Here is an 18,966-nt window from a genome sequence, read left to right as displayed (position 1 = left end):
AGAGAATGGGTCTCCATGGTCAGTGTGCACCATATAAAAAAAATCGGGGAGCCAGTGGTGCATTGTGGGAATGCCATTTCAGTTGTCCTTTTTCAGCATGTCTAGCGGTAAGAAATATGCGATTCCCCAGCAAATCTGGGACTCTTCTCTTCCCAAGTGATGCTCTAACACAGATGGAAGTGTCAGTGAAGATCAATTTCATGATTTGGAGGAGTTTGAGACCAAAAGCAATGGAGGAGGAGGAGGGGGAGGAGGGGAGGAAGAGGAGGAGGAGGAGGAGGAGGAGGAGGAGGAGGAGGGAAGGCAGAAGAGGAGGAGGAGACGAGGAGGAGGAGGAGGAGGAGGAAGAAGAAGATGTAATAATATTGTTCCCTTGAAGCAAGAAAAAAAAAAGTCCACCCCATGACAGTGACAAGATAAGGGGAGATAACATCTGATAAGAGCTGACTTTGATGAGTGTAAAGGAGGGTAATATTACATGACCATCGCCCTCCCTTTGTTTTGTGTACACAAACATTTGTCTGTCTATTTGTCTGTCTGTCAAGCTCCTGTCTGTCCATCAGCTCTCTGTCTCAAAAGAGCCACAAGACTGTGTCATCACGTTTACTCACATCTTCAAGCAGAGTATAGCACTTTGTCTGGTTTCTTGGTTTATCCGTAATTTACACCATGTATACTTGTATTTTGTGTACCTGTGAGACAGAGATAGGCAGACAGATAGAAAGAGACAGATTGAAAGATATAGATTAGGGGAAAGATAATTAGATAGAATGGAGGAAGCAGCATCCGACCCATTGTTTTGACGGCGGTAGGGGCAGTGACTAATGAGACAATATGTCACTTTGACAGCTGCCGACTTCTGACTCAAAACAATTATAAGCCACACCCCCCACAAGACAAAGGGGGAGGGAAGGAGGAGGAGGAGGAGGAGGAGGAGGAGGGGAGGGAGGAGGAAGGAGGAGGAGGAGGAGGAGGAGGAGGAGGAGAAGGAGGAGGAGGAGGAGGAGAAGGAGGAGGGGAAGGAGGAGGAGGAGAAGGAGGAGTAGGAGAAGTAGGAGGGAGGAGGAGAGGAGGAGGAGGAGAAGGAGGAGGAGGAGAAGGAGGAGGAGGAGGAGAAGGAGGAGGAGGAGAAGGAGGAGGAGGAGGAGGAGGAGGAGGAGGAGAAGGGGGAGGAGGAGGAGAAGGGAGAGGAGGAGGAGGAGAAGGAGAAGGAGGAGGAGGGGAAGGGGGAAAGGGGGAGAGGAGGAGGAGGAGGGAAGGAGGAGGAGGAGGAGAAGAGGAGGAGGGGAGGAGGAGGAGGAGGGGGGAGGAAGGAGGAGGAGGAGGAGAAGGAGGGGAGGAGAGGAGGAGGAGGAGGAAAGGGGGGAAGGGAAAGGGGAGGAGGAGGAGGAGGAGGAGAGGAGGAGGAGGAGGAGGAGGAGGAGGAGGAAAGGGGGAGGAGGAGAAAGGGGGAAAGGAGGAGGAGGAGGAGGAGAAAGGGGAGGAGGGAGGAGGAGGAGGAGGAGGAGGAGGAGGGGGGGAGGAGGAGGAGGAGGAGGAGGAGGAGGGGAAGAGAAGAAGAAGGAAAGGATTGTTTGTTTGTTTGTGTAAACAAGTTTTGTAAACAATATATTGATAATTATGTTTGTGTGCTTATTGTATTTGTATACAGAGTGTATATATATACATTGCACCTTACTTTTTTGTCTCATAGGCCACATAAGTTATGTGAAAAAATAAAATAGTGAAAAAACAAAACCTTCAATTACAAGTAAACTAAAGTTCACGGGTGGCAGTCGCGCTGTTCCATCTGTGGCTCATTTTCTGCAAACTTCACGGCTCTATCTCATTAGTACCGATGGCAAAAATTTTTTTTTGGGCTAAAACACTCAGAAAAATAATCTTAACATTTTCATAGAAAAAATTTTTTTTTTTTTTAAAATTGGCGACATAGAATGACAGTTTCAGAGAGGGCCTAAACAGTCAAAGGGTTAAGGTGAAGTTTTGCCTCCTAATACCACTCCTCTCCTGCAAGCCATGGACCAGCAGGTTATTGCAAACTAAAAAACTTTCACAAAAGCTCTGTTTGAAAGGTGCTTTGTAGTGACCTCAGAAACTCAATTGACTCTTAAAAGTTTGGAGAGAGCACTTAATGGCTCATGTCCCAGAAAGTCGCTCTGACAAGTCTGTGGGGTGACCAGGGCATTGTCTAACCAGGAGGCACTTAAGGTCTAATTTCTTTTCAGTTAGGTAATTTTCACATTGGTTACACCAAGCATTTTTCCCAGTCATAGAAAAAGTCCCTAGTGACCATGCCTTACTGTTTGCCCTCCCCAGCACCAAAAAATTTTGAGGATTTCTTTTGCCTGAAGACGCTCTGGTAGTTTCAGGTGATACACTAATAAAGGCTTCACTTTGCAATCACCACTAGCATTGGAACACATGAGAAGAAGTAACCTGTCTTTCATTAGGCTTATGTCCTGGGAGTGCCTTTTCCTCTGGGAATGTAGGTCCTGCTTGGCATTTTCTTCCAAAACAGGCCTGTTTCATTAATTAAACACTTGTTCAGGTTCCCGTCCTTCACTGTCTATGTAATCCCCTTTAATTCCTGCACATATTTTTTACTGCTTTGTGGTCGAAATGGCAGCCTCACCATCCCTTTTCACACTATGTATGCCACTGTGCTTCTTAAATCTCTCAAACCAACCTTTGCTGGCTTAAATTCCTCACATCATCACTAGTTGCAGGCATTTTTAATTAAATCCTCATCAACTTCCTAGCCTTTTCATTTATGATCCTTAGAGATGCTATCTCCTGCTATCTGTTTTTCATTTATCCACACCAATAAGTGTCTCTCAACATCTTCTATCACTTGCGATCTCTGTTTGAAAACACAGTTGCACCTTTGCAAGAACAGCTTCCTTGATTGCCGTTTTCTTGGACACAATAGTAGCGATGAGTTGGGGTTTACTATACAACCTGGCCAGCTCGGAGACACGCACTCCACTTTCATACTTAGCAATGATCTCTTTCATCTCTATAGTAATTCTCACCCTTATTCCTGTAGGGTTGGCACTAGAAGCTTTCTTGGGGCCCATGGTCACTTATTTTGCAGATAAAATCACCAAAAACACTGTAATAATACGAAATGTTCCGATTGTATGCTTGGATGTTACCGCAGAGGCTGGCTGGTAAACAATGCCACCGGCAGAACATGTGAGGTAGGCTCAGGCCGCACATTTGACGCATCTCAGACGAATAGCGTTGAGCGGGTTTTTTAGTCGCTTCCCAAACTATTCCACTTCCTGGCTACTCTGTGGCTGAAGAAATACTTCCTAACATCCCTGTGATTCATCTGTGTCTTCAACTTCCAACTGTGTCCCCTTGTTGTTGTGTCCCATCTCTTGAACATCCTTTCTTTGTCCACCTTGTCAATTCCTCTCAGTATTTCGTATGGCGTTATCACGTCCCCCCTATCTCTTATGTCCTCCAGTGTCGTCAGGTTGATTTTCCTTAACCTCTCCTCGTAGGACATACCTCTTAGCTCTGTAACTAGTCTTGTTGCAAACCTTTGCACTTTCTCTAGTTTCTTTATGTGCTTGGCTAGGTGTGGGTTCCGAACTGGTGCCGCATACTCCAATATGGGCCTAACGTACACGGTGTACAGGGTCCTGAACAATTTCTTATTAAGATGTCAGAATGCTGTTCTGAGGTTTGCTAGGTGTCCATATGCTGCAGCAGTTATTTGGTTGATGTGTGCTTCAGATGTACCTGGTGTTATACTCACCCCAAGATCTTTTTCCTTGAGTGAGGTTTGTAGTCTCTGGCCCCCTAGGCTGTACTCCATCTGTGGTCTTCTTTGCCCTTTCCCAATCTTCATGACTTTGCACTTGGTGGGGTTGAACTCCAGGAGCCAATTGCTGGACCAGGTTTGCAGCCTGTCCAGATCCCTTTGTAGTTCTGCCTTGTCTTCGATCGAATGAATTCTTCTCATCAACTTCCCATCATCTGCAAACAGGGACACTTCGGAGTCTATTCCTTCCATTATGTCTTTCACAAATACCAGAAACAGCACCGGTCCTAGGACTGACCCCTATGGGACCCCACTGGTCACAGGTGCCCACTCTGACACCTCGCCACATACCATGACTCGCTGCTGTCTTCCTGACAAGTATTCCCTGATCCATTTTAGTGCCTTCCCTGTTATCCCTGCTTGGTCCTCCAGTTTTTGCACTAATCTCTTATGTGGAACTGTGTCAAATGCCTTCTTGCAGTCCAAGAAAATGCAATCCACCCACCCCTCTCTCTCTCTCTTGTCTTACTGCTGTCACCATGTCATAGAACTCCAGTAGGTTTGTGACACAGGATTTCCTGTCCCTGAAACCATGTTGGCTGCTGTTGATGAGATCATTCCTTTCTAGGTGTTCCACCACTCTTTTTCTGATAATCTTCTCCATGACTTTGCATACTATACATGTCAGTGACACTGGTCTGTAATTTAGTGCTTCATGTCTGTCTCCTTTTTTTAAGGGCTGGGACTACATATGCTGTCTTCCATGCCTCAGGCAATCTCCCTGTTTCGATAGATGTATTGAATATTGTTGTTAGGGGTACACATAGTGCCTCTGCTCCCTCAGGACCCATGGAGAGATGTTATCCAGCCTCATTGCCTTTGACTCTTTGAGGTATCTAGCTCACTCAGAAGCCTCTTCACTTCTTCCTCGGTTGTGTGTACTGTGTCCAGCACTTGGTGGTGTGCCCTACCTCTCCGTCTTTCTGGAGCCCCTTCCGTCTCCTCTGTGAACACTTCTTTATATCTCTTGTTGAGTTCCTCACATACTTCACAGTCATTTCTTGTTGTCTCTCCTCCTTCCTTCCTTAGCCTGATTACCTGGTCCTTGACTGTTGTTTTCCTCCTGAAGTGGCTGAATAACAGCTTCGGGTCAGATTTGGCTTTCGCTTCTATGTCATTTTCATATTGTCGTTGGGCCTCCCTTCTTATCTGCATGTTCATTTCTGGCTCTACGACTGCTCTCCTTATTCTCCTGGATCCTTTGCCTTCTATATTTATCCCATTCCCTAGCACACTTGGTTTTTGCCTCCCTGCACCTTTGGGTGAACCATGGGCTCATCCTGGCTTTTTCATTATTCCTGTTACCCTTGGGTACAAACCTCTCCTCAGCCTCCTTACACATTGTTGCTACATATTCCATTATCTCATTAACTGGCTTCCGTGCCAGTTCTCTGCCCCACTGAACCCCATTCAGGAAGTTCCTCATTCCCGTGTAGTCCCCTTTACACAAATAACCCGCACATAAAAGAGAGAAGCTTACGACGACGTTTCGGTCCGACTTGGACCATTGACAAAGTCACACTAACAGAGGTGGAGCAGGACGGCTATATATAGGCAGGAAGAGGTGGAGGTAGTAGTAGTAGTAGTAGTAGTAGTACAAGAATTGTATATAATACCGACAAGATGAAATTAAGACACATGCACAACACCCGGGCATCCGGGTGTTGGACCATTGACTTTGTCAGTGGTCCAAGTCGGACCGAAACGTCGTCGTAAGCTTCTCTCTTTTATGTGCGGGTTATTTGTGTATCATTCCAGTCACGGTATTGTGCCTTTTTGTTATTTAGTCCCCTTTCTTGTAGTTTGGCTTCATTCGTCCTGTGTGTCACTGTCTGTGTCTATCTTTCTGTATCTGTCTAGCTCTGTCTCAGTTTATCTCCATCTCCTCTTGTCTGTGTCTGTCTTCCTGTCTCTATCTGCTTGTCTCTCTCTCTCTGTCTCAGAGAGCCTCATAAACTAACAGGTATTACACAATGATGCAGAGTCATCATGTCTGATTCCTGAACAAGTGAAAATGCACATTACTTGCCATACTTATTATTCCTTATATCTACAAGTACAGTATAGCACTTTGTCTGGTTTTTTTGGGTTTTCCTAGGTAATTTACATTATGAATAATAACTGTATTTATGTGTACCTCTGAGACAGAGAGAGAGACATGGATAGAGATAGATACAGACAGATGGAGATAGACAGATGGAGATAGAGATAGCCAAAGTCAATCAGCCAGTCAGTCATCCAACCAGCCAGCTGTCCTGCCAAACATGTATTACTCATGTTCCCGAATTGTCTCTCTTTACTTGGGGCATAGGTTATAGGACATTATGGCAGGATGACACTACCAATGGTATCAGAATTGAAAGGAAGTTGCACAAATGTTGCATATGGTTATTATCGAGGTTTTTGATATTTCCTTGACCACTTGTAGCCACATCCATCTCATACACACTAAACTCAGAGTCAGCATCATTTTCTTCTTAAAAGGGGAGTGTTAATATGACATGACATCAGTGAATCCCTGGTGTTTGCCACGCTGTTTGCTCTAGCTGGCACTCAGTTGAACTGGTGCTCCCACAAGGTACTAAGTGGTCCCAGATTTTTTAATACTGCGCACACCAAGTGTTAAGACCCATTCTGTAATGACCAGGCATCTCAGGCCAGTCATGCCAAATTTGGAGGCAGGAAAAATAAAACGTCGGTCTATGTTTGGAGTGCTAGTGGTAACAACATAGATCTACATTTGTGCAGTTAAAGAGTTAATTGTCACAATTTACCAACTTTATTTTTTGAGGGGATGAAAATAAGACATTACAGTATTTCCCTTCATAATGATATAGATTTAGCATTGTTTAGAAGTGCCATCTCCTTCAGACTTCCTACAATAAATACTACTTAACTCTCACTGTAAGCTAAAGATGAAAATATTTTATGGTAAGTAATGAGTGTACTGTATATGCATTGTACTTTTTTATTGGTTTTTAGGCCTAACAATTGTTCACTTAATACAGGTCCTCCATCACAAATCCGGCATCATTGGGACCTACAGTGTGCCGGATTACTGAGTTTGCCAGATTACAGAGTGGTTAGGTTAGAATACACTTAATAAAATTAACCAAATTGACTTACACAAAGTTCATTGAACATCGGCAAAAATCGAACATTTCCACTACTTTGAGCTCAATTTTAAGGTACTTTTCGTCATGAAAGCAATCAAAATCATGTCTATTTCTGTAATATATCTTCCATTCTATAAAATGAGACCAAAAAACAAGAATACAACCATAAAAACCATGCAAAAATATACTGCAAAGAGGTGGCTAATGGCTGAGAAGTGAACTCCCAACGGCGGATAACTTGAATCTTCATGCTGAAAATATGTCTCTCCTTGCAACAATAACAAACCATGAATCTAAGTTACCTCACCTTGAGAACAAGATCAACAACCTTGAACAACAGCTAACATCATCTGGCACGACTGATTTTGGCAAGACCCTCCAATCAGTCATAGCCAGCCACACAGATCAAATAACTTCCCTAAACACGAAGAATGATAATGCCGTCAAGGACTGGAAAACAAACATGGATACCCAATTGAACAATTATTTTGCTAACCAAGATGGTAAGGCAGAGCAAGACAAGTTATCTGATGCAGTAGTAATTAACGCTTCACTCTTTCCCAGCAAATTAAACCATTCCAACTGCAAAGATACAACTCTCCAGATCATATGTGACCACCTACATGTTAACGTACCAGTGTTGGAAATAAAAGAATCACGGTTACTAGGGAACTAAAGTAGAAAAAGTGTTATGCTGATTTCACACACAAGACAGGAAAAAAGATCTGATAATTTCATCTATTAAAGAAAAAAAAGATATATAAATGAGTGTCTCACAAGAAAACGACAGAACCTCCTGTACAGAGTGAGAAAACTAAAACGTGAGAATAATGATAAAATTCACCAGTGCTTTGTATGTTATGGACAAATTCTAGTAAGAAAAACTAATGTAGGCCGTGTGTACTACATTACAAATGAAAATGAACAAGCAAACTTCCTTCATGATGCAAACATTACAGAATCTGACTGATATTAGTGACCAAATCCTTACTACGTTAGTGTATGTTATTATGTCATTATTGAACTAATCTCTGTACTATCACCTCCTAGATAGTATTTACTACCTCATTATCCCAGGTGTCTCACACAGTTCTTTGTGTGATCTAATTTGTGTTATCTTCCCAGATTCCCAATTCACAATTTATTTTTTGTTAATAGGATGCTTACTCTTTAATAATATCTGTATTACCTTTTTCTTTCCTACTTAAGCACTGTTAAAATTCTCTTATAATCATACCTAATTTTCCCTTTTCTCCCAAACTACAAATAACAAACTAGTGTATGTTCCTACTACACTACTGTGCAATACCTTGAACCTTCCCTCACTAGCTAGTATCAACTACCTCAAATAATATTCCTATAGTGATATTAATTGCTCAAACTTTATGCTATAAGGCAATTCCTGCTCTCAGATTATTTTCATATCTTAGTGACTATATTGTGTGTGCAATTAGTGTACATTTCAATTACATTATTGTTCAAGGCCAAAAACTATCTTTTGCTGCTACTACCAACTACCTCATATTATTTTTTACTTTTTATAGTACAATAAATTGCTCAACTTATTATATATAACAAACCAGATCCTACTCCCAAATCAATATCATATCTTAGTTACTATCTGCCAATTTAACTTTGTTTACCATTATTTAATTTAGTCCCTATATATTTTCTCCTTCATTTTAGCTTTATTTTAGCTTTACATAATAACCTTAGTTCATATATTCACAATTGTTAAAATAATCAAGGTGCTATTCTCAGGTGCTAAAGTGTAATAAGTTCACTAATTTGCCATTATATTCCCTAGCTCATTTATTTGATTACCACTTTATTTGTTCACCACAAATTTTTTTAGTCCCTTTTATATTGTCTCCTTTATTTTAGCTTTAAAGAACTACCTTAGCTCAAATTTTTACATTTGTTAAAATAACTCAGGTGCTATTTTATAGCTTTAGAATATTTACTTTGTCTTATACTTAATTCTAACTATAGATTCACTATAAATATTATGATAGCAAGCATTGATCCTGATACCAACCTCTTATTTAATGACTTAAATGAATCAAACAGTAACTGTAATTACTACACAGCAGAACAATCAAAGGCACTTCCCAGAGCCAACAACATAACTGTCTTTAACTACAATATCAGATCTTTAAGTAAACATTACGATGACCAGTATATATACCTAAACTGCCATGTAATCGGGCCCTGTTGTACAGGAGGACCCCATTTGTATGGTTCTTAGGTCTTTGACCCCATAAAAATTGCCATCAGATGGAAAAGAGCATTTTTTCGTTATCAAATGTGTCTAAAATGCCTAATAATGTGTTTACACTATCATATATTAAGTACTCATTACAGCTAGGTATAAAGAACAGATAAAGTAAAATAAACACACAGTACATACAATACTTGCCTTATAATGTAGCACTAGTTGCCCTTCCCTTATGCAACTGTTTTGCAAAGAGGGCTCCAAGTAGTGGAAATATTCATCGTCTGGATGATGATGAGTAAAGCTTTTCTTCAACCCCCAGTCTGTTTTATGGGTTTTTAATAGGTCTGACTCAAGTGTATTGGGATGGTGTACACCATAACCAGCCCTTCCTTGTTGTATTTTATCATCCAAGAAATGAAGTAAATCTCCTATTTTTGTGTGAATAAGAATTCAAAATGGAAAATGAGTGTAAAATAGGAGAGGCCTTGGGAGTGGCTAATGCACAGAAGAAATGTTTTAGTGCCAGGAATGTCTGCATTGCTTATTAAATTGTTTTTTTTAATTTTGTGTGAAATTGGCCAAATTACTGAATTCTGACCACTTTATTGGGTAGTTTATTTGGTTCACTCGATGGAATGGGAGGCAACCTAATGAAATAGCTAAGAATTTGGTTGACTTGAACAATGGAATTGGCTTGAAATAAGACTTAGAATCAGTAAAATTGCCAGTACATGAATCAAGCTGTAGATTGTGTAATTCTTTAAGGTTTCCATCAATTTTTGTACTTTTGGTGCCATTATCTTCAGAAAAAGATTCTCTATTTTTTCAAGAGAATTTTTTTTTTGGGGGGAGAAGAGGGGAGGTGAAATTTTTGGACATTGAGAGGAAGCTTCATTTTGGGAATTGGACAGTGAGAAAGTTAAAGCAATCCTGTTTGTAGGTAATACATCAACTGTTATAACAAAGCCAAACCGTGTCAATAACATTCAGTGAGGAGCTTGTTAAAATATCTACTTGAATGACAACTAAGAAAAGGTTCTCAGTACTGACAAGGTCTACTACATGTTTAGTAATAATGCTAAAAATAAAAAAACACCCGGTTTAACTTGATAAATAGTTTGCCGGTAGAAAGACAAGATTAGGGGAAAATTCTTAGGTGTACGCCTTGACTCCAACCTGAAATTCAAATCACACATCTAACACAACTATGAAAATTTTCATAACCATGGGCATCCTATTATAAATACACTCCTATTTTCCACAGACAACATTACTGACACTCTACTAATCTAATCTATCCCTACTGCACTTGTTGTATCTGTGCTTCAACCAAGGTTGATGGGCTGATTACATTATCTTTATTTCATTACTACTGTTCCCTTTGTATTCGACTAAAGAAGCCTACTGTGTAGGTGAAACGTTTCATCAATGAAGATACCGAAGTGTTGCACGTGTGTCTTAATCTTCAACTTCTTGGTATTTTATACTATTTTCAAGAAGATGATGTGATATGAGCATCACACAGTTGCTGCAGGTTTGTCAGCCACACACTCATGCTGTGAATCTTCTGTTTCAACACATCCCAAAGGTTTATCCTAATTCTGACCATGCCATCTTCATTTGTCCAGCTGTCAGGAGTGGAACCCAGTGTAGTGGTGTGCTGTTGTTTCCCATCCACATCAATGTTTGATGTGTTGTGCATCTGAGACGCTCTTCTGCATTCCACTGTTGTAGTGTGTTGTTATTTGAGTTACTGTCTCCTTGAACTAGTCTGGCCATTCTCCTCTAACCTCTCTCATTAATAAGGCATTTTCACCCACTAGACCACCCTGGCACCAGCAGTCATTCCGCAGTCAGAGTCACTTAGATCACATTTCTTCCCCATTATGATATTCAGTCTGAAAAACAAATGAACCTCTTGACCATGTCTACATGTCCGAAGGCATTAAGGGGCTGCCACATATTTGGCTTATTAGATATTATCATTAACCCTTCCAGGGTTGGCAAGGCCTCTCCTAAACTTGTTCTCAGGGTCGGACATTTTTCGAAAAAAAAATTATTTTTTTCTTATGAAATGATAGAGAATCTTATCCTGATCATAATGACACCAAAAGTATGAAATTTGATGGGAAACTTATGGAGTTATGCTCTCGCGTAGTTAGCGGTCTCGACGATGTTTGCATATCGGCGATTTCGCCCACTTTGAGCCCTATTTTAGGCCAATTCCAATGCACCAGCCGACAAAAAACATACCTACTTCGCTAGAACTCCATTTTTTCTATCAAATGAGTACAAGAAACGACACATTTGCTGATTTCCACTATCCAATAACATGGTCAGAAATTGGCAATTTTCCAATTTCACAATTTCAAAAAATGTCATTTTCCAAATAGGGTCCAGAATAAACAAGACAGACATTTCTGGCACTAAAATAAAATTTCCTCTGTTCATTATTCATGTCCCCAGACCTCTGTTACATTTCTTTTGCTTTCTACTTTGAATTTTTATTCTCACAAAAAATAGAAGATTTATGTTATGCAGACTACTGCATTCGTGTAGAGGTGGCATAGAAATGGTATAAATAATATCAGGGCACTTGTGAAAGAATATTACACTCACCAGTCGACGTGTATTGGACGCGTAGCATGATTTGTGTACCTTTGAACTTTGGCAAAAATCGAACATTTCTGCTACTTTGAGCTCAATTTCAAGGTACTTTTCATTGTGAAACCAATCAAAATCATCTCAATTTCCATAATATGTCTTCCATTCTATAAAATGTGATCAGGAAAACTAGAATACAACCATAAATAGCATATGAAAATACACTGCAAAGTCGCTGTTTTAAACCAAAAACATGGTCAGTTTTTTTTTTCTCATTATGCATTGTGTGCTGCAGGATTTTTTTTTATACCGCGCACACTGATCGCAGACTCATTCTTTCATATGTAGGCCTACCAGCTTTCTCTCACTAGATTTGAAGGTGCTGGAATTTATGCGTACTAGTACGGCACCAACCCTGGCGTGCAAGCTGTACTAGTACGGCACCAACCCTGAAAGGGTTAACAAGCAGGTGTACAGGTGTTATTTATAATGTGGCCACTGAATGCATGTATTTCTTCCTCACTCAAGGGTTTTTGACTAAAGCCTAACTATACAAATCTCTCTTATCTATGTATCATTTTTTTCTATGCAAATGGCTTTTTATTTTTCATCCATCTGTGTTTATGACTTCAATTTATACTTAGAATCAGATTTGGTGAAGTCATAACTACAAATCATTGAGTACACTACCCTTACTTTTTTAATGTCATGCTTTCGTATTAAATCATTGTTCTCAACAGAATTATGACATGATGTAATGGCCATTTAGAAGTGACATGCATCTCAATGAAAAGTTCAAGACTGCAAAAAACACAGAACTTAAATGTCTAATTTTACATCAATATAGACATTTTTGTTAATCCATCTATGGTATTTTCTTAAAAATTGTAGAAGAAACATGTTACATAGCATATAAACATGCTGTTTATAGGCTATGGAGGTCTGGTTGCCGGGTGGAGGGAAAACATTACGTAATACTAATAATAATTACTCTTGGGCACATTAAATGTCTTATTTTACGTTAATGTAGACATTTTCATTAATCCATCTATTATATTTTCTTCAAAATTATATAAGAAACATGTTACATAACATATAAACATTTTATGTTTATATACTAAGGAGGTGTGGTAGTTGGGCGGAGGGAAAACATTACGTCACTCCCCTTAATACATAACGCTTTTGTTTACAATTCTCAGCATGAAATATTCATTACTTCTCCATTTATGATGGCATCTAAAGGTAGTTGATAGAAACGATTAAACTCGGTGAGCAAGGTATGTTGATGGTAATAATATGGCCCAGGGCCACATTAAATATTGTGTAGCTATGTAGGTAGGTGTAGGTATGTAGCCCAGGCAGACTATATACCTACATTATTATTATAACTGATAAATAAACGTATGTGTACCTGTACCTAAGTAAACTTACACACTGTGCTGGCATGCAGGTACACATTAACCCTTTCAGGGTCGAGAGGCCCTCTCCGAAACTTGTTCTCAGGGTCAAAAATTTTTCGGAAAAAAACAAATTTTTTATGAAAAGATATAGAATCTTTTCCCGATCATAATGACACCAAAATTATGAAATTTGGTGGAAAACTTACGGAATTATGCTCTCGCGAAGCTAGCGGTCTCGACAATGTTTATGCATTGGCGATTTTGCCCACTTTGAGCCCTATTTTTGGCCAATTCCAGTATACTAGTCGACAAAAATCATAACTATTTTGCTAGAACTCCATTTTTTCTATCGAATGAGTACAAGAAAAGACCCATTTACCAATTTCAACTATCCAATAAAGTGGTCAGAATTTAGCAATTTTGCCAATTTCACACAAATTTCAAAAGATGCCAAATTCCAAATAGGGTCCAGAATAAACAAGAAAGACATTCCTGGCACTAAAATAACATTTCCTCTGTTCATTAGTCATGTGCCCAGGCCCCTCTTACATTTCATTTGCTTTCCACTTCGAATTTTTATTCTCACAAAAAATAGAAGATTTACTGTTATGCAGACTACTGTATTAGTGTAGAAATGGTATAAATAATATCAGTGCACTTGTGAAAGAATATTAGACTCACCAGTTGACGTGTATTGGATGTGTGGCATGATTTGTTTACTTTTGAACTTGGGTAAAAATCTAATATTTCTGCTACTTTGAGCTCAATTTCAAGGTACTTTTCATTGTGAAACCAATCAAAATCATCTCAATTTCTGTAATGTCTTCCATTCTATAAAATAAGACCAGGAAAACTAGAATACAACCATAAATAGCATATGAAAATACAGTGCAAAGTCGCTCTTTCAAACCAAAAACACAGTTTTTTTTTTCTCATTATGCACCGTGTGCTCTAGGATTTTTTTTATACTGTGCACACTGATCACAGACCCATTCTTTCATATGTAGGCCTACCAGCTTTCTCTTGCTAGATTTGAGGGTGCTAGAATTTAGGCGTACTAGTACGTCAATAACCCTGGTGCGTAAGCCGTACTAGTACGTCAGAAACCCTGAAAGGGTTAAAATCACGAAGAGTGTCTTATTAGTCTTGAAGATGCCATATTAATAATGATGATAATAACACAATAATCACTGAGGAGCATTAAATATCGTAAAAAGCGTTAACATAGACATTTTGCTTAATCCAACTAAATACACCCCACAGTAGAATAAATTAACATAAATATGAGATGTGGTAGCCAGGTGACTTGTAGGACTTGTGGTAGCCAGGCATCTTGTGGTTGCCAGGCAACTTGTGGTAGCCAGGCAACTTGTGGTAGCCAGGCAACTTGTGGTAGCCAGGTAACTTGTGGTAGCCAGGTAACTTGTAGTCCAACATCAAAAAAAATGTCACTATAATATTACTGGGGGTAACTAGAAAATTATTCCTTTCATATGCCTTCACTCAGGGTGTCATTTCTTCTGAAAATGGTATTACATGAGAACGGGAGTGTTTCTCTTTATTTATTCTACTGTATCAACGTGGAGACAACTTGTACACAATGTAAAGTGACGACAACCAGACGCTTTCATCTGGTTTGTTTATATTATGTGTGGGTGGGGTGGGGTGGTGAGGGCTGCCCTTCCTGGCTACCCATACTTCCCAACTTGACTTCATACAAATAAAACTCGCCTCTCACCCTACATTAAGACTACAAATATTTTAAGGTAAGTAATCGTTGTATAGTATGTGTGGGTGGGGTGGCCAGGAGGGCTACCACACCTGACTTCTTAGAGTAAATACTACTCACCTTTTGCCCTTCATTAAGACTACAAATATTTTGAGGTAAATAATGAGGGTACTGTGTGTGTATTTTACTTTTTAATGCCTAGTTCTCTTGTTAACTTAATATATGTTAGTGTAAACTTGTTATCTGGCATTTATATGCATTTATAAATGGAGTTCTGCTTTCCAGCGACGTCTGCTTTCCGGCAGTAACCTGGAACTTAACCTGCCGAATAAGTGGGGCCCTACTGTATAGATCAACAGACATTTTGTTTGGATGTTTTTCCATTTCAAGTTCCATTACTTTTGAAAAACTGAAATTATATCTTTTTTTTTTAGGTTGGATTTTTAAGATAAAAATATTTTTGTAAGCAGTACTGGGAATTAGATTAATAGCCCAACACTTTCAAGTCCACCACCTTATAAACTATGCCACAGAGTGATCTTGCATATTCAGAGTTGCTAGTTCAGTGCTTGGCACAGCATTCTTTACGGTTAATTTTCATAATACTATAGCCAAATTCTTACTTCATAATAGAAGGTTCTTTACTTATAAATTCTTTATTCTTTGGGCATATACTTGTTAAAAACAAAGAATATTTTAATAATGATAATAGTCAAATATTTATGATTTTATTTCTGTGCTTTACTACTTTCAGCTTGTAGGCACTGCAGATCGAGCGAGCCTTTACAGTGATGTCTTCGCCCTTGCTAATGCTGACTTGTTGCATTATTCTGTTGCACTCAACTTCAGTCGTGGTCTGGTGTCTGAGACAGACTATGTACCCTGGGATTCAGTGTATGAACACCTCATTGCCATGGGGACATTACTAGCAGAAACTGATGCATATAAGCCATTTTGTGTAAAGTATTTTTATTCTTATTTAGAATTTAGTACATATGTACTTGAAATTATTTCCATCTTTTGCAAAGCTTCCTTAATTATCTCTAATTTAGTTTTCTAATCATCAATTACAGTGGTACCCTGAGTTTCAAACTGTGCCCAACTCAACCAATTATGTAAGTGTGTTATTGCCAGTACTTTTGTAAGTGTATTTTGGGGGTCTGAAATGGAAATTCATTTGGTAACGGCACTTGAACAGCCTTCTGGAACGAAGAAAGGTCAAAACTCGGGGTACCACTGTATTGCTAACATGTGTATATGTAGAGCAGTAATAATCTCTTCACACTTATCTATTTTTAATAAGTACAGTGGAACCTTGACTTACGAGTGTCCCAACTTACGAGTTTTTTTGAGATACGAGCCGTCCCTGGGTCGAATTTTTGCTCTGAGTTATGAGCCAGCTACCCCCTCCCTCTTCCCCCCTCAACCCAAAACCTGGACACCTCGCTTGTTTATCTATGATTTCATGCTTTAATTCCATGGAAGTCATTCTCTTTTTCTTCTCAGCAATAATAATAATATAATAATAATAATAATAATAATAATAATAATAATAATAATAAGAGGTGATGAGGGTATCAAATGATTTAGATAAAGAAAAATTGGTTATCAAATTGGGGAGGAGGAGTATGGAAGAAGTGAATGTTTTCAGATACTTGGGAGTTGACGTGTCGGCGGATGGATTTATGAAGGATGAGGTTAATCATAGAATTGACGAGGGAAAAAAGGTGAGTGGTGCATTGGGGTATATGTGGAGTCAAAAAACATTATCTATGGAGGCAAAGAAGGGAATGTATGAAAGTATAGTAGTACCAACACTCTTATATGGATGTGAAGCTTGGGTGGTAAATGCAGCAGCGAGGAGACGGTTGGAGGCATTGGAGATGTCCTGTCTAAGGGCAATGTGTGGTGTAAATATTATGCAGAAAATTCGGAGTGTGGAAACTAGGAAAAGGTGTGGAGTTAATAAAAGCATTAGTCAGAGGGCAGAAGAGGGGTTGTTGTGGTGGTTTGGTCATTTAGAGAGAAAGGATCAAAGTAGAATGACATGGAAAGCATATAAATCTGTAGGGGAAAGAAGGCGGGGTAGGGGTCGTCCTCGAAAGGGTTGGAGAGAGGGGGTAAAGGAGGTTTTGTGGGCGAGGGGCTTGGACTTCCAGCAAGCGTGCATGAGCGTGTTAGATAGGAGTGAATGGAGACGAATGGTACTTGGGACCTGACGATCTGTTGGAGTGTGAGCAGGGTAATATTTAGTGAAGGGATTCAGGGAAACCGGTTATTTTCATATAGTCGGACTTGAGTCCTGGAAATGGGAAGTACAATGTCTGCACTTTAAAGGAGGGTTTTGGGATATTGGCAGTTTGGAGGGATATGTTGTGTATCTTTATACGTATATACTTCTAAACTGTTGTATTCTGAGCACCTCTGCTAAAACAGTGATAATGTGTGAGTGTGGTGAAAGTGTTGAATGATGGTAAAAGTATTTTATTTTTGGGGATTTTCTTTCTTTTTTGGTTCACCCTGCCTCGGTGGGAGACAGCCGACTTGTTAAAAAAGAAAAAGAAAAAAAAAAAAGTATGTAGTAGGTTGGTAGACAGCAACCACCCAGGGAGGTACTACTGTTCTGCCAAGAGAGTGTAAAACGAAAGCCTGTAATTGTTTTACATGATAGTAGGATTGCTCTTGTCTTTTGTCTGTCTCATAAATATGCAAGATTACAGGTACGTCTTGCTACTTCTACTTACACTTAGGTCACACTAAACATACATGTACACGTTTATTTATACACACTCACCTGAGTTTTCTTTGACTTTTTCTTAGTTCTTGGTCTTATTACTTTTCCTTTTATATCCATGGGGAAGTGGAACGAGAATCTTTCCTCCGTAAGCCATGTGTGTTGTAAAAGTCAACTAAAATGCTGGGAACAATGGGCTAGTAACCTCTTTTCCTGTAAAAATTACTAAAAAGAATAAGAAGAAAATTGTCAAAGTGGAAAGTTTGAATGTGCGTGGATGTTGTGCGAATGATAAGAAAGATGATTGTGGATGTTATGAATGAGAAGAAGCTGGATATCCTGTCTTTAAGTGAAACAAAGCTGAAGTGGAGAGGAATAAATGGATTAGGTCAGGGGTTTCTAATAGAGTTAGAGCTAAAGAAGGAGTAGCAATAATATTGAAGGTTAAGCTATGGCAGGAAAAGGAGGATGTAAATGTATTAATTCAAGGATTATGTGGAGTAAAATAAAGGTTGGATGTGAGAAGTGGGTTATAGTAAGCATTTATGCACCTGGAGAAGAGAGAAGTACAGGTCTCCCTCAACATTCACGAGGGTTAGGGGATCAAGAGCCTCGCGAATGTTGAAAAATCGCTAATGTTTGGTGCCCCAAAATATTGTAGGGAAATATAATACAATACTGCTTCCTTAACTTGTCGAACCATGAACAATCATAAAATACATGAAAATGTCATAAATTGTACTAAATACATACATGTTATGGTAACGTGTATGTTATTAAATACCACTGCCTCCACCACTGCCTCCCCCCCTGCCCCCCCAACTGCCTAAACCACTGCCTCAACCCTCAGTCCCTATCCCTCCCCAACCCTGCAACTGGCAGCCAGCCCCCCCACCACTCATTGGGACTTTTGTTTGTTCATTTTTTTGCTTTACTGTATAAATAAATTAAAAATTCATGTGCATATTGGAATGGCTATTTGGAAGGTAGGGGTGACATCTTTTTACTCTTGAACACCTCAAAAAAAATAAACATTTTTTCCTACTGCTAATAACAACAATAGTTTAAAAATAATAATAATAAAAATGGTAAAATTTTTAGGAAATTATACAAAAAACAGGGGGGTTAAACACAGTGTGGCTTTGTTTTCTGGAGTGAATTAGTCTCCCTCTCTTCCAAACATTTCCCAAAAAATTCAGTGTGTTTGGTGCTTGTAGATTGGTGCAACTGCAGTGGTTGAGGCGGGTGAGGCAGTGGGTGAGGCAGTGGGTGAGGCGCGGTTGGCTGGGGGGCAGGGGTTTTGGCAGGGGGTTTAGGGATGGGTTTAAACAAT

General features: G+C 39.5%; 1 protein-coding gene across 2 annotated transcripts in view; it reads left to right on the top strand.

The window, feature by feature from the left end:
- Nucleotides 1-18,966, top strand: part of LOC128693898 (glutamyl aminopeptidase) — a gene marked incomplete at its 5' end in the record, with an annotated part of 230,118 nt that overhangs the window by 173,905 nt on the left and 37,247 nt on the right. Inside the window, 1 exon segment of one of the 2 annotated variants that reach the window (XM_070080135.1) lies at nucleotides 15,654-15,857. In XM_070080135.1, coding sequence (XP_069936236.1) covers nucleotides 15,654-15,857 — 204 coding nt within the window. 2 annotated transcript variants of the gene reach the window in all.

The sequence above is a fragment of the Cherax quadricarinatus genome, unplaced genomic scaffold (assembly GCF_038502225.1).
Source record: "Cherax quadricarinatus isolate ZL_2023a unplaced genomic scaffold, ASM3850222v1 Contig168, whole genome shotgun sequence".
Lineage (NCBI taxonomy): Eukaryota > Metazoa > Arthropoda > Malacostraca > Decapoda > Parastacidae > Cherax > Cherax quadricarinatus.
This window is presented reverse-complemented; position numbering and strand designations above follow the sequence as displayed.